This window comes from Sinocyclocheilus rhinocerous, unplaced genomic scaffold (assembly GCF_001515625.1).
Source record: "Sinocyclocheilus rhinocerous isolate Xijiao unplaced genomic scaffold, SAMN03320098_v1.1 scaffold475, whole genome shotgun sequence".
In the NCBI taxonomy this organism is placed as follows: Eukaryota; Metazoa; Chordata; class Actinopteri; order Cypriniformes; family Cyprinidae; genus Sinocyclocheilus; species Sinocyclocheilus rhinocerous.
The window spans coordinates 1,684,849-1,707,386 of NW_015646677.1; the positions used below are offsets into that span (position 1 = coordinate 1,684,849).

The window sequence follows — 22,538 nt, forward strand, 5'->3', positions numbered from 1 at the left end:
GGGTCCACTTTGCTTATTACACGCACAGCAGCACACAAACATGCCAAATATTAAAAATTAAAGGACTGCAATGTAAAAGATTATTATTGTGTAGGCTACATAAATATAAAAATGCCTACATGTCATAATGGATAGTCATTGCATGTATCAGAATTAGGCTACCTATTTGCTCGCACACGAGCAGCTCCGTTTCATCTCTGGAGACGCGTTCTGTCTTTGCGCTTGGTCTAAAAGGGTTGTTCCTATTCTCTTAATGAGTAATGGGTGTGTTTTGGGCATAACGTGCAATACACCAATCAGAGTCTCATCTCCCATCTCTCATCTCAGGCCCTGTTTTAGATGGTGTGAAATAGACTGCGCCATTGACCAACAAAAACCTGGTCTCAAGTCTGGCGCAATATATATATATATATTTTTTGTTATTTAAAGAGCGCGTTAGTTATATGTGCCTATAGGCGGGTGCACAACGCACGTACACTTTTCTTATTACACACACACGCAGCAGCACACAAACATTTTTAAAAATGAAACATTTAAGGATTAAAATGTAAAAGATTATTATAGTGTACATAAATATAAAAATGCCTACATGTCATAATGGATAGTCATTGCATGTATCAGAATTAGGCACACAAGCAGATCCGTTCCCTCACTAGAGAAGCGTTCCGTTTTTCCGCTTGTAAATTCCGCCGTGTAAATAGCGAATCCGCCATGGCGCGAGCGCAACTGGCAGGAAGTCTGATTCTTTTCTCTGAACTGGTTCTATCAGACAGTTCATTTCAATGAACTGGTTCGGCTCATTTCCAGTCGGAGTGACTGTCAGGCGTCTGAAAGGGAGTTTAGATTGAGTAACTTGTAGATCTGTGCTGCTCGAGCCACAAACCGTGTCAGACAGTTCAGTCAGATCTGGTGAACTGGTTTAACTAGGCCTAGTTCACCAAGAAGAACCGGTTCAATAGAATCATTCATTCGTGAACCGGACCTCACCCGAACCGTTTGGATTACAGGTAATAATGCTGTAAATAGTTTCTAAACCATTACATGGAGTGGCTAAAGACATCTTTTGATTCAACTGGATATTTAATTTGAGAAAAAAAACTACATCCATTATAATAAAATAAAAAAAACAAAAAACAAAGTTGTTTCAGAGGCAGAGAAAGTGATTCTATTTTAATGATATATATATATATATATATATATATATATATATATATATAACCAAGAAGAACCGGTTCAATAGAATCATTCATTCGTGAACCGGACCTCACCCGAACCGTTCGGATTACAGGTAATAATGCTGTAAATAATCTTCAGTTTCTTGCACAGACTGATCGTTTCGCTTCATAAGACTTCAATATATCATTAGGAGCCACGGGGATTAATCTTGTGTTGCCTGTATGTGTTTTTTGACTCTCAAAGTGCCAGTAATGCTTATTAAGTGATATATGATCACTAAATACCTCCATGACCTATTCACTTGTTTACCACAAAAAAAAATCTGCTTGTGTGTGATTACTACTGTATGTTTTAAAATTGAGCTTTAGTAAACCTTTACATTATAACCTTACAATACATCTACTGGTGCACAAGCACTGATGTGTCTTATACAGAGAGCTGAATGGATCTTCTGTGGCCGCGCTCATGTGTTCATGAGAAAGGAACTGCGGAGCATGACTCTCTCATTATTTACATCATTAGCCATAATCATCTCATCAGGGGCGCTGGCTCAAAACCCCCTCTGTTCTCAGTGCTCAGCTCTTCAGAAGAAGATTCCACCACAAACTGAAGCGAAATCTTGTTTGGACTCAATGACGTCACAGCGCCAGAGGCCTTCAAAGCCTGATACGCGGAAAGTAACGGACCTGTGTGCTCTCAGATATACCAGCGCTTCTGCTTCAGCAATCATCATGATGTGACAATTGAGAATAAAGCTCCTTTAGGTGTTCAAGTCAATAGATTTACCTTGAGGCTTGAGCAACAGGGCCGAGCCGAGCTGGGACCATTCTCCGGTGACCTTCTCTCCTTATTCGGCGGGTCCATTTTCCACAAAAAGATCTCGTTTTCTTTGGGTGAGGTCTCTCTAATGCAGTTTCTTGGCATTTATGCATGCACCCCTGAAAGAGAAACAGTTTGCATATGTGTGTGATCCATTTCTCCTGTCATAAACTGCTTTTAGCAAGAATATGTTGTTCTTGATACAGGTTTAAATAGAATTTGAGGAATTTGACACATGGTGTGAAACAGAAGTTCTGAATTGTGTTCTTGCAATGCAATTCTCGTTCACTTCTTATAGACTGATTGAAGTGACAACTCTAAGAATAGCAGCGGAAAGATCAGCTCCCAGGAGAAACATGCAACTTTCTGCGGAGAGCATTTTCTCCTATAACATCCTGGTACGGGTTTCAAAGTAAAATGCATGTTTGAATTGACGAAATCTTGGGAAAATGTTACAGTGCTGTTGCATTTAGAATAATTGATACAATGAAGTCTAGTGAAGTACTGTGCAAACTTTTCTTTGCAAGCATGTAAACAAAGGCATGCTCATCTAATCTAATAGCACAGGCTCGGTGCTTATGTACCTTATACGTCGCTTCGGGAATTTTAATCTCAACGACCACTTTGAGATTAAAGAGCAATGCCAAACGAAACCAATGAACTTGTGCAACACATGCTCCATCTTTCTTTAGGATTTAAACTCAGAGTTAGTTTCTGCAAATACTTTTTTGTTAGTCATTATTTTACTAGGTGTAGAATTAAAAATAAACAAACTTGTTCCCTAACAGCACTAACTCTTAAATACTGTTGGGGAAATTAATATATCACTCATATAACTGTTATTTTAGTATCACTGAGATACTTTTATAATTATTGTTTTTTTTAAGTTTTAATTAATTTATAGTTTTATTTAACTATAATACGGCTGCTGTCATAAAGTGTGCAAGATTTATTGGTTACAAAGCAAGCGAGTGAATGTCACACAAGTTGAATAAAACTTCAAGTTCTTTTGACAAAGTTATGACCGAACTATCAACTACAACCATAACTTAAAGTTGCAACTTGTGTTATTTGGTTTAAAAAAATAAAAAATCACAACGTTGGGTCCTTTATAACTCACATTTGCAAGAAGCTCATATAAGCAACTTCTATAAGAGTCTCCAAGGTCTCTTGAACCTTATGGGCTGGTAATTTAGCTATTCAATCTCTGATTGTACATTCTGATTGAACTTGATGAGTCCTTGAGCACAGCCAGTGCAGTAAATGAAACATCAACTGAACTATAAATTTCAGAGGCAGCTTTGAATTAATAAATCATGGGACATATAAAACATGCAACTTAAAAATATTGCAGCTTTCTTCACAAGCCGAGATGATTACCTTAGTCATTTAGCTGATGCTTTTTCTTCTTTTCTAAGTCACTACACTTATTATGACAGGGACAGTCCCTGTAGAGTAACCTGAGGTTATGCGTCTTACACAAGGACACAATGCTTCATGAATCAGCTCTTTGTAGAAACAAATAATCGGTTTGACTGATTTTAAACATTATTGGCTCTTTTCTACTTAATTAGGTCTGTATTATCATGTCTAAATTGCACAGTTTAATGTGTTTCTAAAGAAATGCACTCAACAACATCATTACACCACAGTTCATTCATATTCGTAAGTGAGAAGCACGTAGCTTTTACAGTCCAATATGTGACCATTTACATCACAAAACTGCATAGATACATACATATATACACATATACATAGAATGCAGAAATCATAATATTTATATAGAATTTAATATAGTTTCCAAGTAAAAATTATTATTTGAAGTTGCAAATAAAACTCAAGGTCACTTAAGTATGTCACTGAAAAACATTACATGATTGTTTACGATTATTGTGAATTAATAAAATACGTGTTTGAATCTTTCATGACATCTAATGATCTGTGTAGCCTTAGATCATTTCATAACGTTTGTGAATTTAAGTTGTACATATAAAGGCATTCGGTCATGATTTAAATTAAAGTCATGTTGAAAAACACAAACTACAGGTGCATCTCAATAAATTAGAATGTCGTGGAAAAGTTCACCTTTATTTATGGTCTGAGAGAGACTTTTAATAGCCTAAAAACATACTTACCATTGAAATGTGAGTGTTGATCATAAAAAAAAGGGTAAAATTCTGCATTTAATCATAAAAATAATCTGTAAACAAATTGGCTTCTAACACAAAACCTTTCAGTTATACTGTAAAAAAATTATATTTTTTAAAGTTGTAAATAAAACTTAAGGTCACTGGAGTATGTTTTACAAGAAATTATTTGCTACATTTTACAAACAATCACAAAGAAACCGCAAGTAACACTGAATCAAACATCACATTTTGAAGCATAAAAACTAAAATAATATTTTCTTGTAAAACATACTCCAATAATCTTTAAAAAGTCATTTTCACAGTGTATTTCAGTCTTTCTACTTCAAAATGTCATGCTTAATTCAATGCGTTACCTTTTTTGGTAATTAGTTGTAAAACTTCATAGCAATTTCTAAGTGCAAACTGTTTCAAAGTCATATTTTTATAGTGTACCGGCCAGATCTTTAACCACTGCAGCACACTGCACAACTTTCTAGAATTAATGCATCGCATTCATCTCGAAACTAGGAGCTCACATATACATCAGACGCATGAAGAAGGTAAACAGTCTGTAGTCTGGTGAATTGATGTGGATGAGTGGTCATGACAACCAGTGCGCGAGTGCATCTAATTAACCAGCAGCTGATATGAATCCAACGAGTGACCAGATGACAAAAAAAAAAAAAAATCTCAGTCTGTTGAATGTATAAAATCGATTGCACAGACTGAATGTTAGCAATAAAAACGCATTAGTCTCCCGAACCCACATGAGCATGCATAATAAAAGCACGCAATAAAATGGTAGTTAATATAATTAATATGTCAATGGCGCGGTAATTATGATGCACAATAACTCTCAACCGTTCAAAGTAATCTAGTAAACAGCACAAACACACGGCAGTCCACATGCAGACCTACTTTTAACGAGCAGATGTTGGCTTTCTCCTCTTCTAACACAAACGCACGCAGCTTTGCGCACCGCCAGACCCATTTTAAACCATGTCATGTCTAGTGCGCAATGCATATCCATAATTTGTAAGCAAGAGATGAACTGGGTCAAATGTCTTGTGTCTGTCTTGGTATACAGAAGAACAGCTGCGTTTTACTCACCAAATCTCACAGTTCATATACGAATGCGCGATCCGGTCTCGTCTTCTCGTGGTTGTTATACAATCTATGGATATGTAAGTGTCCCCGGTGGTCCAGAATGAGTGCGTACGGAGCAGATCATACGAGTCAGATGGTTTTCACATGGAAAGAAACTTCCCACGGGCTGCCGGAGACGAGGAAAGGCACTTGGTCCTGGAGGTGTTTCCAGACACTTCCACTCATATCCGAGTCCTTCGCGTTCAGCTCGACGCGTCCGGATAGTTTAATTTTTTTGACGTCAATCTTGTAGGTTTTTCCACGAGCCTTTCCTGAGAGGTGAGATAGTTTCTTCTGCTCGAAGCGGCTGGATGCATTGAGCTGAAGCACGTGATGAGCGCGCGCAGAGGCTCTGGATGATCACCTCATACGCGTGAAACGCGCGCTGACCGTTTCGTCGCTGTTTTTATAAAACGGTGACAATTTATCATACACGAACATATAACACAAATATGATTCTTTACAGACCATTAGATCATTGCGAATTCATGACATGACTTCTAATGATCTGTTTAGCCTCACGTCATTTAATAATGCTTGTGGATGAAAGTTATCCATATAAACGCACTCGGTTATGATTTACATTAAAGTCATGCTGAAAAACACAAACCGTGTAATTAACCCTTGAGAGACAACAGGGCTCTTTAAAAATCCCCAAAAACATACTTACCATCAAAATATGAGGGTTGATCATTAAAGATTTTCCTAATTTTATTGTAATGGTCTTCTGTTCTATTGCTTGTCTACAACAGGCAGGTCAAATCTTTAATAATATCTGTAAAAAAAATGTTTTTTTATTATGTCAGAGGAACATGAAAAAATGAAATAAATTAAATTTTAAAATGATTATTTTTATTTAACCTATTCATTTTTAAATTATTTTATCACAAATTTTTGAGACCCTGCACATAGAGAAAGTAATTTTTAATAGAACATGATCCATGTTTCATAATATCCGTTAAATGGGTGTTCATTATGTCAGAGGAATATTCAAAAATAATTATATTCTTTATTAATAAAATATTATTAATAAAACGTATTAACATATTAATTTTTTTATTATTTTATCACAAGGTCTCTGAGACCCTGAAAATAGTCCATTTTAATGGAACATGACTGATCTTTATTTGTGAATTTTTTTTATTATTTTACTGATTATTTTGTATTAAAGTTATTAATTATGAATAAAATATTACATTTTTCAATTATTATTTTATCACAAGGTCTCTGAGACCCTGAACAAAGTCCATTTTAACAGAACTTTTTATTAAAAGCATGCAAACATTTAAATAAGCAATTTTAATTATTAAATTGTTTTATTTATTATTAAAGGTATTACATTTATTAAATATTAAATGAATTTTTCAATGATTTTCAGTTTTATCACAAGGTCTCGGAGATCCTGAACATCAATTATTACGTAACATGATTAATGTGCAATAGTACACTAAAATCTAACCTGTGTGCCAATGCAAAATGTTAACACTAATTCCAACAGGTTGCAAAAATACACTTTCTTAAAAGTGATCCTTGTTAGTAAGCTCAGTCTCAGTCAGGTTGGAATTTAAAATGAACATAATCAGTTGTTAGCTTTTACAGAGATAACTCACTTGCCTTGCTCGAGTTTCCAAGCGCTTTTCAGGAAAACCGTGCCTGCGAATCAAAAGTGACGTCAATGTGAGAGACAGACCGACCAACTCGTTCAGTGCCAAAGCAAAATGTCAAACTGTGAGTGCAAAGTCAGTCGTTCCTCAAGGCCGTTTATCCGTCCCCCATCCTGATCAATTATACTGAGCCTGGACTTCCAAAGATAAACATTTCTGTAAGGAACGGCTGGCCAAACATGTGTGTACTCATACAGATCATATTTATCCACAGCCAGATGATTTTGTTTCAGCCACATAGTATTTACAGCCGTACTTCTTAGTTGTTTAGAGAAACATTCATTTTCTTAATAACCTGTTATTTATTCAGTCTTATGGCCAATATGGAGTCCTCATATAACATGTTTTCAGGAAAGGGTGGATAGAGGAGAGACAATGCACATTGCCTTGTTTTCATGGAGATGACCAAGCCATAATATGACAGTTGTCATAACCTTCTGACTGTGGATTATACACATCCTACTCTTGCTGATACGTGGCTTGTCCATGTAGACTCAACAGCACCCAAAGGATAAAGCCAGTAATGGACCAAATGTCTCTGTATTTCTGATTTCAAACACGAGATGATGGTCAATGCAATCACGTGGAGCATTATGGTGTTAAACGCACTGCCCGCCTACTTCATGTTCATAATCGATAACCGCTGTAAATAGAAAATGGAAATGCATTGCATATTTACATTTTCAAGAAATGGGAGAGATGGGGATTTTTATAAATTATAAACAAACATGCATTAATAAGCAAACTCAATAAGCAAACACATTGCAGTGTTTTCTATACATCAACAGACTCTAAATGTATATGCATGCAGTCAATCTAATCTGTGTGATTAAGCGGTTAAAATATAGGCAAAAATATGATTTATTTAATAATATAATTACTATAATATTTATTAATATAATGTATAATGAAATAAAAAACAAATTAATTAAAAAAAATAATAATAAATAAATAAATCATTATTCATTCATTTGAATTTTGTAACATTAATCAGTCTTTAATGATCTATTTTGAAACGTTTAAATATGCAATGCATTTTTATTTTCTATTTACAGCATAAACATCACATCTTATGAATATATGAAAATATGAATTATGAATATAGATGGGCAGTGCCTTTAATACCATAATGCTTCAAATGATTGAACAACTATTTAATAAAAACAATTTGATACCGAAATAAAATCATTTTTATACAGTAGTCATTTATGTATAAAATACTATAAAATATATTATTGGATTATGTTTTACGGGAAAATGCTATTTCAGTCTTACTACTTCAAAATTTCATATTTAATTCTCTTTGTTAACTGCCATTTCTTTGTAATTGTTTGTGAAATTTACGAGCAATTTCTGAGTGAAAATTGGTTCAAAGCTAAGTTTTTTTCAGTGTGTATAAATTGTTTTATGTGATTATATAAACTTTTAGCCTTTCCCCATTTCAAATGTAAAGAATTTTACTGTGGGAAGTCAAACAATACTTGTTTATCCACAGACAGACATAATAGAGCTCTAGGAAAGTGTTTTCATTTTCTCCATCTGCACTACACAGAACCCATCTAATCAAGTTCTCCGATCAGCTTTTTCATTTCTCCTTCAGTCATTTCAGTGAATGGCCGTGTAACTGATATGCCTGCTGTTTAATATTGGTGTCAGGAGTATAACTGAGCTAAAATAAGACAAATCCACGTCAGCACTCGATTCAGGATTCTCTTTACAAAGACACACAAACTGCAGTCGCTTCACAGGTTTTTGCCGCTTGGCTTTGACTGATTTTGGGCGTTAGTAATCTGTTTGTGGTTTACGCTGCTTTGAGACGGTTTGGAGAGTACGGCAGAATTCTTGGCCTGGTATTTCTAATAGGATTTCACTAATCCATTCTCACCTGTCGAACAAACGGCTACTTCAGCTCCGTACTCCTGACATGGTGCTTTATAACTGGGTTAGCCCGTTTACAGTAACATGACAAAACAAGCACAGGATAATCTATGACGTTAGAATAATAATTACAGCTGAGAATATGAATAATGTGCTAATTGTCCTGACTCATGAGTTTGATTCTTGAATCAGAGAGTTAACTCAATGGGTTTCTTTGGTATATCTGTGCAATCTCATCTAAAGAGAAGATAAGAAACAAATGCTTAAGCTGTAAATATGATTTCATGACTTCATGCATAACACAACAACTCCTCAAGTCCTTGAACTGATTGTGTGCATATACTGTAGAGATACAGTGTACCACCGTACACTGCATTTGAGGGCCACGTGTGATGTCATAAGCTGATAGAAAGGAAAGTATTTTTGTGCGCAGAAGATATGCACACCAGTCAGACTGTTTTCGCACATTTTTTGTCTGAAGCCAAAGAATCAGAATCAGAAACAGCAGGGGCATCGCTAGACCCTGTTATGTTGCTGTGAAATATTACTGATAAATCCTTGTGTCAATGGGACTGATGTATAACAACCGGAGAATCATTTTCTCTTATAATATTTCAGCAAAAGTTGTGGGCTATCAATCAGGTGTTGAGAATCAGATGCTAAATTTGTCTAATCAGTCAAATGGATTTGCAAAAAGGTCTGAAATGGTTTGTGATTCACTTTGATTCATTTGGACAGTTCACTCAGGCACTGAATCATTTGCCACAGTTTCTCACAAGGGTTATTATAGTTATAGATCCTTCTGAGGGAGAAATGGGGATTTTTATAAATCATAAACAAACATGACTCTAAAAACTGACTCTACATATAAAGTTGATGTAATATAAAGGATTATGCTAGGTCTGAAATGGTTTGTGATTCACTTTGATTCATTTGGACAGTTCACTCAGGCACTGAATCATTTGCCGCAGTTTCTCACAAGGGTTATTATAGTTATAGATCCTTCTGAGGGAGAAATGGGGATTTTTATAAATCATAAACAAACATGACTCTAAAAACTGACTCTACATATAAAGTTGATGTAATATAAAGGATTATGCTGTTCATTTTCGGGGATTTTGGCTTCACTACTGTAAGTGGAGCTGCATCATCCATCTTTTTTATGGTTAAAATAAAGGTGAAAAGAAATTATATTTAATAAAATAAATAATATAATATAAATATTAATAATACATTTAATAATATGCCATTTTAATTTTATTCAATAATTGAATAATATAAAATATATAATATGATACATAATTAACATAATATTGTTTTTATATTATTTATATAAAAATTTAATATTTTTGTGGAATACTGTCAATACAATTTTCAAAAGAATAACATTAATAAAAAATGTAAAATGTCTATGATTTTAGTACCAGTAATCATAATTTCTCCCTCAGAAGGATCGATTTTGAAATGATTAATTTTTCTATTTACAGCAGTAATCAATTATGAGTATGAAGTATGCATTTACAATGCAATCCATTTAATTTCATAATGCTTAACATCATGGAACATGACTAAACTTGAAACTAAAATTAAAAACTAAAATTCAACTCAAATTAAATATATGAAAAACTTTTAATTTCATCTAGTTCACAATGCAATTTTTCACTTTAAAATAGTTCTTAATTTAGGACTGTCTAGTACTTGTACTAAAATAACTAAAACTGAATAAAAAAAAAAAACTTACAGGCATATGGTAAAAATTACAAAAAAATTACAAAAATGCACAAAAAAATTACTAGAACTAAAATTAAAATGGGAAATATATAAATAAAAATTGATTCAAAATATTATTAAAAAATTTAATAGTATCTCAATGATACTAAAATAACTCACCGAAACAGTATATTTTATAAGACTGCAAACAAAAAGTGCACTGGATGAGGTGGATATTTACCTAATCCATAGGAAAAAAACTTGCAAACATCTTCTATAGTTAGTCAATGACGAATCAGCTTGTTGAGCATGCAGCTTGTGAATGACTCTATACTGCATCCACAGTATTTAAGAGAGTACAGTATCAGTACTGATACTAGAAACGCCCCTGTCAGAACCTAAAAATAATCTGTGATTAATGTGTATTTTCAGGAAGTCCCCGCTCCTCATGTCACCTGCAGTACTTGCTCAGGAGGCAGCTTTATGCATCACTTACGCTCCTAACGACCTCGATGCAGAGGGAGTAGCGTTCCAGGCCCGTGACTCATTATTTGTAATCAGCACTCCCCCAGATGAGAGACTGGAAAACCTACAGTTTGTTTCAAGGCGAACACGTCGGCTTGTGTAAGAGCTGTGGCCAAACTGAGTGATGATATGCGTTCCCAATCTGTGATTAAGAAATGAACTCAGGAATAAGTGAAGCATTGCAGAATGAGATCCTCTGCTGAGCCCCACCTTAAAACAGTACTGACCAATCCTAGCAAAGCAACTGCTTTGCTTTTTTCCTAATGTAAGTCTATGTGGAAGCCCTGTGTTTTGAATGAGAGTTACAGAAATGATCTCAAAACACAATTTACACACTTTTAAAGCACTTTAAATCACAGGTTTTTTTTGGGGGTTGTAGGCCTGATTGATCTGAGCATATGTATCTCAGTTTTTTAGCATTATTTGTGGATAATTTTTGAGGTGTAAGGCCTATGATCAATATGTTTCAGAAAGAAATACAAAACCTGTGCTAATGGAAAGCAAACAAGTTGCATTTATAAGCATTTTTGTAGGCTAATTTAATGTGAAAATTGTCCTGTATTGTGACTAGATTTGGCTTGAACTGTTACAGAAAAACATGAAAAAGGAAAATGTGATATGAATACAATTTAAATTTATATGCATTATCTAATTTGGGTCTATTTAAAAAAAAAATGGTTATGAATTTAAATAGTACATGCAACGTAGTCTATACTAAATTAAATACAATATCTTAAAGAACAAGTCAAGTAAAAGGTGATTAAAAAGTTTTTTTTTAAAAATAATATAATAATAATGATACTAGTTAGTAATAAAATTAATAAATATGAAATGGTGACCAAGTTGAATAATGACCAAATACTTAAAACATACTTGTCCTTTAACAAGTATAATTTTTTATCTAAATCACTAACAAAAAGGTTGTCCACATCTATATCACTTTCAAAAAAATTCAAGTTAGAAACCTTTTTACATTTAAACAGATCTTAAAGAACCCATATGATCATTATGCTGATCTAATAAAACAATGACATTTTTACAGAAACATACAGAAAAAAATCTGACCTATGATGCTGCAAAGGACCACTGAAGAACCTTTACTTTTAATCTATATCCACGGTTTAGCACGACGTTTATAGCAAACGGTTTGAGGAGTCTGATCGTGTAGGACGAGTGCTCCTAGGGAGAATGGCAACGCTGCTGAATTTGTGCGTTTGATTTGTAAATCTGCCTGATGATAGAATAATGGAGGCCTGCGGCTTTAGAGAATCCTCTCCGAAACCTTTTCTAGTCTCACGAGCTTCAAAACAACCACTTGACTACAGACATCTTTCCCTTCATGATCTTGATCACTTATATAATTCATCACTTGTCTATACAAAGTGTTTGGTTTGCTAAATGCTTTGTTTCCTGTAACTGAAGTTCAGATCATGTTATTCATGCCTGAATTCAGATTTTGGATCTTGAACTAATGCCAATTAAGTTAGCTGTTCCTGAGTAATTCATGCAGGGCATATCTGTCAGAAACGGTTTAGTTTGACATTCACGTTCACAGAAATGCCAGAGGGATTGCTGAAGGTGAACTGGAAGGAAACACAACTTCCTTGTTACCCGTGTCTGGAAAGCTTAAGTAATCATCATGATTTACACCAATTTAAAACAGCTCAATATTATCTTCAGGTAATTTAATACAGGTAATATGATTCAATGATTTTGAACGGCTTACCTCCGCTTCAAGAAGAACATTGATGAATCACGTTATGGCTATCCTTATAGGGAATGAATTAAGCATATAGAAACATTAAAGGGGTCCTATTATGCTTTTTCGCTTTTTGAATTTTAGTCAGTGTGTAGTGTGTATGTTTGGGCATAAAAAAGATCTACAAAGTTACAAATCTCAAAGTCCAGATTTGTATTTTTTTCGATTTTAAAAAATCCCTTTTCAAGAACTACAACGAACTTTGGACTACAGCGTTGTTTTTCGGGTTTTGTGATGTCACAAAGCGGCTCATTAGAATACCATTAAAATAATTCCCGCCTACGGAAATTCGAATGGTTGGGGGGTGGGGAGGGGCGAGGTCGTGGTTAGAACGCTTGGTTGAGTGCATCAGACAAGACGACGACGACGAAGAAGAAGTGCTGCTGTAGTGTCAAGTTTTCGCAGGTTATTACACATGCACCTGAATATGTATGTTACAATTATGAAAACGTTTTTATAAATTGCTGACAGTACAATACTGGACAATGATGTAATCTGCAGAATTTACACTTCAATTATGAGACTTCACTATGGTATAAATAAATTCAACTGTATAACAGTTTCACTGCAATTCATGTTATAATGTTAGAATTAAAGAACAATAAACATAATATTACCGTTGCTTATCTGTACATAGTAAATGCAGTTATTTTTAAGCGGTTGTTGACATCCTATCTAAAACGTGATTCAGCCAAAAAAAATTAAAAACAACAATAACGTTACCACTCTAATATGTCTTGCAATATCCGTGCGTGCAAAGGTTCTGCGCGATCCTCTTGTTCAATATTCTCTGGGTCTGAATCCGGCTCAAATTGATATGGCAATATTGACGCCATCCTTAACTATACCAGAACAGACAGAACTTGCTGGTTTGGCAAGGGGCGGGGCAGTACTGAAGCACCGTAAACAGTAGCTGTTCACCAATCACAACGCACTGGGACAGCTAACCAATCACAACACATTTTGTTTTTCGGAAGGCGGACCTTCATCAAAGCCGGAACTAATCGAGCCGTTTGTGCCAGGCTGGGGAGAAAGGTATTGTAATAACGTAAATTATGTGGAAAAATAATACGTTTTTCGAACTACCAAGCATGAGAGCATGTTCTAGTACACCCCCAAAACAAAATCAAGACTTTGTAAAAGAGCATAATAGGACCCCTTTAAATATTACAATCTTGTGTCTTTACTGTAAAATCTTTGAACAACTGTGCAAAGTTATTATCATTAATCAAAACTATTAAAAAAAAATTACTGACTGAAATCAAGCTGAAATAAAATATAAATAAACTAGCAACTAACTGAAATTGAAGTACTAAAATTTCTAACTAGAAATAAATAAAATTAAAACTGAACTAAAACCGAAATAAACCTAATTAGTAATATATTTCAAAAGTAATGAAAAATACAAAAAAAACAACAAAAGTTTAATTAAAATGAAAATTGAAAATAAATAAAAATAAAAGCTAATGTAAAATATTAGCAAAATTTATAATAGTATATAAAATAAAATAAATATTAGACAAAACACTTAAACCAAATGAAAATTAAAAATGTTGTCTTGGCAACATACTGAAATGAGTTGAATTTCTAAAATTACTAACTGGAAATAAATAAAAGTAACAGAAATAAAAAAAGAATTAAAACTAAATAGTAGTGTGTTCAAAATAATTTACAAAATACAAAAAAAAAATAACATGAAAGCTGAAAATAAATAACTGAAAATAAAATAAAAATAAAAGCTAATTCTAAATATTAATCTAATTCTTAATAGTACTTAATGGTAGTGTGCCTTTAATGTGATGTTGAAAAAAAATATTTCTAATGCTAAAAAATCTTAACATTTGCACGGTTGTAATAAAGCAAACTTTCACAGGATATGTTAAACCAGATTTTTACAATTTCTTTGCTTATGAAAAGGCTCACACTGAGGTCATGAGGGCTCGTTCCCACAGTTTTGGTCAATCAGTGATGAGCACTGTCACAGCTACACACTCCAACAGAAGGACCCGACTCCTTTATTGATCTGGAGGTGGATTAAGCAGATGCTCCAATTAGTGAAAGTGCTTAAGACTTCTTCCACCGGTCAGAGGATGTGAGCGACGCTCCTGACCAGCACACAGTCAGCTCAGTTCCCACTGCAATTAACCTTCCAGACACTCAGGTTAGGATCAGAGGATGAGAACAGCTCAAATCTGGATCAGGACAGGAATGACACACAAGCCAGACCTTTGCACTTGGTCATCTTGTTATCCTGGACTCACAATCAGTGCAGAAAATTTGCCTAAGGTAACTTTTTGTAAAGTTTAAAACAAAGAAAAGTTATAAATAAAGAATAAACATTGCAAAGATATTACGAGTGGTCAGATTTCCTCGCAATACGGAACATAATCGGCCCTCTAGCGTTCGAGACGTAAAAGTTACTCGCAGAGGAACATTATTTTGGTAATTTAGTTTGGGCTTCGGTTGACTTCTTTGGCGCGGATGAATATGCTTTTACGATCGTATATCGTTACAGTCGAGCATTTTATATCACTAACGAATATCTGTACTCCTAATTAGTTGTTTTGACTCATTGAAAACAAGTGTTATAAAATAAATAAAGTTACAAAAGTTAGGTATGTTACCTGTTGAGAAAGAAAAAGGCCATCTCCGGTTTTAAATCTTTTAAAGTTATCGTCATTTTTGAAAATCAATGTGATGTTGAAACGAGTTGTATTAATTAAGGGCTCTGTAATTTTCCGATAGTTGCCCTCTTTAACAGGCATTTGTGTTAATAATAATGTTGCTTATAACTGATACCTAAAAGCTGTCCGAATTACTAACAAACCTTTGGACGCACCACTCACGCGCTATAATAACCGGACCTTCTTCCTTTTGTTTACGGACGTGACGTAACCACGCAAAGACGAATGACGCGAAAAAAGTGGTATTTCCCGCGATATTCGACCCGACTACTCAAAGTATAAATCATCATTATAATTTTACTGTTACGAATTACAAACATCACAATAATCCACACCACTCCAGTACATCAATTAACGTCAAAACATTTTTAACTTCAAACTATTTCTTCCAGCTAAAATATGAGTCCCCTATCGATAACATTGCTGTCTTCATTGAAAAAGTCATCTCAACTGAATCAGAAGAGAAATATGCACAGATCAACCACCGTTTACGAATGAAAACAGTCCAAAGCAGATCTAAACAAATATGTGGATGGATTTTGATGCAAGACAACAGGGGGTGGACTTTTTCACTGGAGGAAGCATTTTTATTGATTATGGACTCATATTTTGGACATAAGCAAAGGTTTGACATGAAAACGATGGTCTCGATGGATTTGTTTCTTACAAACATGTAGCTTTTCACTTCACAAGACATTAACTGATGGACTGGAGTGGTGTGGATTACTTGTGGATTATTGTGATGTTTTTATCAGCTGTTTGGACTCTCATTCTGACGGCACCCATTCACTGCAGAGGATCCATTGCTGAGCAAGTGATGCAATGCTACATTTCTCCAAATCTGATGAAGAAACAAACTCATCTACATCTTGGATGGTCTGAAGGTTGAGTACATTTTCAGAAAATACACTTTTTTTTATTTTTATTTTTGGTGAACTATTCCTTTAATATAAGAGCAATTTGATCTGGTATAACGTGTGTGGGATCTTACCTTGCTTGACCTCGATTGAGACAGAAGCCATTTTCAAGACAAATACACCTTTGTTTTGAGCTTGTTTAGTCGAAAACCTTCAGATTAGTTCGTCTTGAATGAGGGGTGAAAATCAATGAAGCAAGAAAGAAATAATTAAGAACACAGAGACATTCAATACCACAGTACTTCACTCGTATTATTAAACTGTATTCACATTACAACATCCACAATGTTCAGCTTGTGACAGGTTCTAATAATCTCAATATATATTTTTTGCTTGTGACACTAATAATCTCAATATATATTTTTTCTGTATGTTACATTATACCAAGAGGCACTTCCAGTAAGTCTGGCAATAGAGGAGCTACAGTATAGTGTCTAAATTACAAAACAGTAAAAATAAATAATGTTTATCTAAAAGACTTCTGTTGTCGTCTTCATCTTTTTCTTTCCTTTTTTTTGGCTTTGTTTTTGTTTTGTTTCATTTTTAACCTGTACACAATATCGTTTTGTACAAAATGGAACAACAATCAGCAATAAAATGAATATTTCACTTTACGAATACTGGTGATTTACACAGTTCCCCTTTCTATAGGTATTGCTACATGTGTTAAGTGCAAGATACAAGTGAGAAGAAAAGTAATTATTTCATCAGTGAAGTGCCGACTATATATAAAAAATACAAGTCTCGTTTCTCTTTCTCAGAGAGGTGTAAAGCTTGTTTGGTTCTCGAGGTGAACGAAACGAGTGGACACTGTTATCAGACGCGTACAGCTGAAGATGAAGGAACGTGCGGTGAACAGGAAATACAAAGGAAAAATATAAAAAGATCAGCTTCTCATGTGACGTGTAACCCTCTTTACGTCTCGTGTCGACATCCGGTGAACCTGACATGCTAGTCAAACCGTCTGCTGTCAATCAAAAAGATCTGGAAGGATGAACCAAGCTTATCAGACTAAACTTCACACACAATCTATCAGGTCATCATGCATTTCTGGAACACCTGCACAGGTATTTGAGCCGAACCTTACAGAATGTAATTTATTTCACTCCTAAGGGCATCTGCTATGTGTAAAAAAGATGAATTTAGTGAAAATGCCATTATGAACACGTCCAAACCGGTTTCTCAAGACTGGAGAATCTGGAATCAGCCAAACGATAAGAGGCACGGTGGAGGACAGGGACGCATGCTGCCAACACACACGCACGAGCGCATCAAATGTGTAGGATTCGCTGGCTAATTCCACAGTTTTTTCTTAAGCCTCTCTGAATATTGTCTGGGTCTTTGATGAAGACATCAATACCGATGACCTTTGATCGTCAAAGACTCGCAGTAAGGTCATTCCCAATCCACGTCGACTCGCCACGTGTCCCCACTGCTCTTATGCTAATCACTAGTAATGACATAAATTTCCCAAACGGAGTGAAAGTAATATGAGCAATAGTAAGATAAAAAGGGGCGGAGCTATATTGCATAATAGATTCTTCCATAATGTCACATATTTCTTAGTGAAATAATTAATTTAGAGTCATTTTTTCCCTCAAGATTTGATTGTAGGTTATGATATTATTTTGGGAAATAAAACAGTTGTATAATTTAACACTTTGATGCATGATCAAATTACTACAGATCTTTAAAAGCCATTTATAAGGTGATGACCTTTGACCCTTATCTATAATTCATTGTGACAATCTTTTTTATATGTTTTATTATGGCAACATAAATTCAAAAAGTGACAACTACTATCTTTTATTGCAGTGGACAGTAACGCTCTAAAATGCATTATTCCTGGAAAAAAGTCTGGGAATTAATATATATATATATATTTTTTTTATTTTTTATTTTTATTTTTTCTTTTTTCTTTTTTTAAAGGAAATAAAAATACTTTTTATTTGTCATTTTAGTAATTCATACACCAAAGAGTTAATATCTCTGGCCTGGGGTATATTGATTTGATCATGTATTTAGGGTGATTTTATTCTGAGGGATTTAATTGTAGGTTTTGATAAGTTAATTTTGTTTTGGGAAATATACATTGAAAACAACTGTATAATTTAACAGTTTGATGCATGATGTCCACTACAGTTAACAGATCTTTAAAAGCCATTTTAAGGTGATAACCTTTGACTCTTATCCGTAATTCATTGCGATAATCCTTTTATATTATGTTTAATTATGGCAACATAAAATGGCAAGCAAAAGTGATGCACCAAGACAAGTAGCAACTACTATCTCTAATTGCAATGGACAGTAACACTATCAAAATGTGTTATTTTGGGAAAAAAGGGAATTAATATAGTATTTTTTGTTTTAAAAAGGTAATAAAAGACTTTTTTTTTTTTTGTGATTTTAGTAATTCATGCACCAAAGGGTTCATATCTCTGGCCTGGGTTATAGTGATTTTGTGATGTATTTAAGGGGATTTTATTCCTCAGGATTTGATTTTAGGTTATGATAAGTTAATTTTGTTTTGGGAAATAAAACATTAAAACTATTTTATTTGTGATTTTAGTAAGTAATGCACCAAACGGTTAATATCTCTGGCCTGGGGCATGGTTTATTCAGGGGGATCTAACAACATACTTAGGATTTTATTGTCGGTTATGATTAAGTTAATTTTGTTTTGGGAAATACACAGTAAAGACAACTGTATAATTTAACACTCTGATGTATGATGTCCACTACAGATCTTTAAAAGCCATTTTTAAGTTGATAACTTTTCAACAATTCATTGCAACAATCCTTTTTATATGCTTATTATGGCAACCTAAATTCAAAATGGAAAACAAAAGTGATGCACCACATAACTACTGCTACCTTTTATTGCAGTGGACAGTAACGCTCTAAAATGCATTATCAGACTGGGAATTAATATATTTTTTCTTTAAAAAAAAGTTAATAAAAACATTAAGACTATTTTAATTTGTGATTTAATAACTCATGCACCAAAGGGTTAATATCTCCGGCCTGGGGTTACAAATCTACGGCCTAAAGCAGAAATATAATATACCCTCTCAAATTGGGGCCATGTACAAATAAAAAGCACTCATACTGCATCGCAAGCACACACGGCCTTTACACGCTCTTGATGGGGTTTCGTACTTTGGGGAGAATGGATTTGAAGTCATATTTGGCACACGCACACGTGAGCCGTGTGAGATCTACACAGCAACCAAAAGAAAGTGCGATTGGAAAAGCTACCAATCTGCTGTACACATAGGGTCGGTATTGCTTAAATAATTTGCCGGACTACATTGCACCACATTGCCTGGTAATATTAAGGCTTACACTGCATTGCGATCGAAGGGGACGTTTCAAAGATGAGCACGTGACCGTCGCGTCCTACCTAGGCGTTTTTAATTGGCTCTCCTTCAAAGCGACTGAAGGTGTCCGATTAGACATCGGACCCGAGGTGATTAAGCCCGCAGAAGTGTTTCATCTCGCCGTCGCGAGCAATCTGCCTCTTTCGGTACATCAAAGGCGAGCGCGGACAGCCGTGTCGACCGGTGCGCGTATCTCATGTGCGGCACATGCTCTCATGTGAGAGGGACGCCGTTCGTCGTTTCATCCCTTGGGCTGAGGAGCTGACCACAACGGCGGCTGCGTGAGACGACCACATAACCACAGCCTTGTTCGGAGGGAAAACATGCGACTGCGGGGGAATGCGGGAGCCTGAGGCCTTCCCATCGTCCCAGTTTGCGCCTTTGATCAGCCAAACTTGCTAGAGCAGTTCACTTGGCTCTCAAACTTAGCTTAAATGCAAGAACAGAAGGAGGGAGAATAAGAGCGTCTATAGTTTCGGACGGTACAATGTTTGATGACTAGGGATGAGGCGATGTACTATTGCACGCCGTATGCATTTGTGTATATATTTATCAAACCACCTGGTAAAACAACGATTGGGCTAAAAGGCCATTGGCGTTTTGAAGAAGTTACAGTTTTAAAAAACAACAAATCAAGATCCAAAAGATTAGAAAGCTGCAAGAAAGTCTGTAAAAACCAATGACTCCTTGTACAGTTATCTGAAAACAGTCTGATCCTGAGAAACGCAAAATCTCAGCTCGTGGAATGCCGAGGGAAAAAGGTGAGGGAAGGGAATGACAAGCATTCGGCTCGACGCCTTCGGAAATGAGACAGTGGAGCAAGCGTTTGCTGTAGTGATGCTCTGGAAAGAAAAAAGAAAGAGCAATGGCAGGACAGACACGCAAACACATAGTGTATCTTTTCACAAACGCATGCAGTTTCTGGAGCGTTTGCTTTCGTCCGCTGCCCACGATGGGATACGCCAACCAGCGAGAGTCACGTGGATTGGTTTCTCGTTTCCCCGACTTTGACACTGAGCTCCTCGGAAATGCTTGTTGAGCCTGCAAAACTTCAGGTCATTGGGACCCCTGTCGCAGTATTGGAGGTTAAGGTGCAGCTGGAGAAGGACTTGCAAAACTGACCAACGTAAGTCTAGAAAATATAGGAAACCCCCTGGAGAACTCCTTGTCCCGGCCAATTTTAGCATCGAACCTCAAAAGTTCACCGCCTGCTCATTGTTAGTCAAACCCTTCATCCCGAACCACCCCGTCCCACCCTGTTTCCTTTAGGCACATGTTCCCCAAGCATCTACAGTGTTGTGTCTAAGTGATGTGCTGGCAACCATTTCTTAGAAGTCTCGCTTGCCAATGAAACGCTTTTAGACAACGTCATTCATTCTGGATCCTCTTTCTCGTCTTCCTCTCGTTTTCCCATTAGCTCCGCGTCGTCTTCTACAGTCTTCGCAGTCTCGTCCACTTCCTCTACAGTCTCGCCATCTGTTTCCTCTGTTTCATGTGTCTCGTCAGGTGCAGGACTCTCCTCCTCCTCCTGGTCATCTGCAGGCTCCTCCTTGCTCCCTGGCTCCTCCTCCTCCTCATCGATGGCTAGGATTGGCTCAGGGGTGTTAGTGAGGCATGTGGACTCCTCCCCTTCTGTCTGGCTTTGGGACTCTTCAGCGATGACCTTCTTCCACATCTCGTGGTTCTCCAGCAGGTGCTGGGTGATCTGGCAGAACACTTTCCGTCGTTTCTTGGGTGCTGGTTTCTCTACAGTAAACACAGTAAAGAAAGAGAGTGTTAATGGCTTCTTCACACTAGCAGCTTTAATGAGGACTTTGATTTTTGTTTTGTAGAGAAATGTTGCATATAAAAACAAAAACATCAGACATGCAGTGCGCCTTCATTTCTTACACATCGATCCACATATATAATATTTAATATTCATAAAAGAAATATTTGACTAGTTTAAGTGATGATTTAGATTTTTGTTTTTGTAGAGAAATGTTGCATATAAAAGTAAACAAGCAATGTTTTTATTTCTTAAATACACATTTAAAGACACGTACATAATATTTGCTATATATAAAATAATGAAAAAAAAATCATTGAATTAAATTAATCCAAAGACATATTTGATCTTATATCTTTATCACTGCTTAAATACACACTGATCCACATAAAAAGTAATTCATATTTATAAAATAAATTAAATGAATGCAAAAACAATCTTATATATATATTTTAAATATAGTAGTCAACATTTGAAGTGGATCAAAAAAGTTCATCAAAGTTGTCCTAATACAAGAACGCATTTTGGTTTTAGGACAACTTTGATGAAAGGTTTTGATCCACTTCAAATGTTGACAACTGTATATTATTTAGTATTGCAAATATAGTTTGTCTTAGCAGTGATAATTTTTTTGTAGAGATATGTTGCATATAAAAGTAAAAGTCTTTACTGATTAAATACCTCCGATCCACATAAATAATATTTAATATTCAAAAAAGAATTAAAAATAAAAGTAATTAAATTAAATGCAAAGACATTTTATCTTATATATTTATTTGTTAGTATTGCAAATATAGTTCGTCTTATTTGACTAGCAGCTTTAAAGGTAGGGTGTGTCATTTTTCAAAAACACTTTAGAAAACTGATTCGGGCCGAACAGCAAAACAAACTTGTAGCCAATCAGCAATAAGGGGCGTGTCTACTCGTGATGTGGAGGAGAGAGCTTTCAGTGCATGGGACGGACATTAGCCGAGCAGAGCGAC

The 22,538-nt window shown here is 35.3% G+C and overlaps 2 protein-coding genes across 5 annotated transcripts in view; both read right to left on the reverse strand.

The window, feature by feature from the left end:
- The window catches only part of LOC107708018 (solute carrier organic anion transporter family member 1C1-like), a 33,912-nt gene extending 26,969 nt beyond the window's left edge, over positions 1–6,943 (reverse strand). The window contains exons 1-2 of one of the 4 annotated variants that reach the window (XM_016512165.1): positions 6,881–6,943; positions 1,963–2,114 (exon numbers count right to left, since the gene is read on the reverse strand). In XM_016512165.1, the coding sequence (XP_016367651.1) occupies positions 1,963–2,100 (138 nt within the window). In that variant the 5' untranslated portion in view covers positions 2,101–2,114; positions 6,881–6,943. Of the gene's footprint in view, positions 1–1,962; positions 2,115–5,042; positions 5,209–5,234; positions 5,586–6,880 lie in introns of those variants that run through there. The other 3 variants (XM_016512163.1, XM_016512164.1, XM_016512166.1) reach the window with 3 other exon arrangements.
- Positions 6,944–19,829: 12,886 nt separating this feature from the next.
- Positions 19,830–22,538, reverse strand: part of LOC107707962 (cGMP-inhibited 3',5'-cyclic phosphodiesterase A-like) — a 31,921-nt gene continuing 29,212 nt past the window's right edge. Inside the window, exon 13 of the mRNA XM_016512083.1 lies at positions 19,830–21,533. Within this exon, the coding sequence (XP_016367569.1) occupies positions 21,160–21,533 (374 nt within the window). The 3' untranslated portion in view covers positions 19,830–21,159. The remainder of the gene's footprint in view (positions 21,534–22,538) is intronic.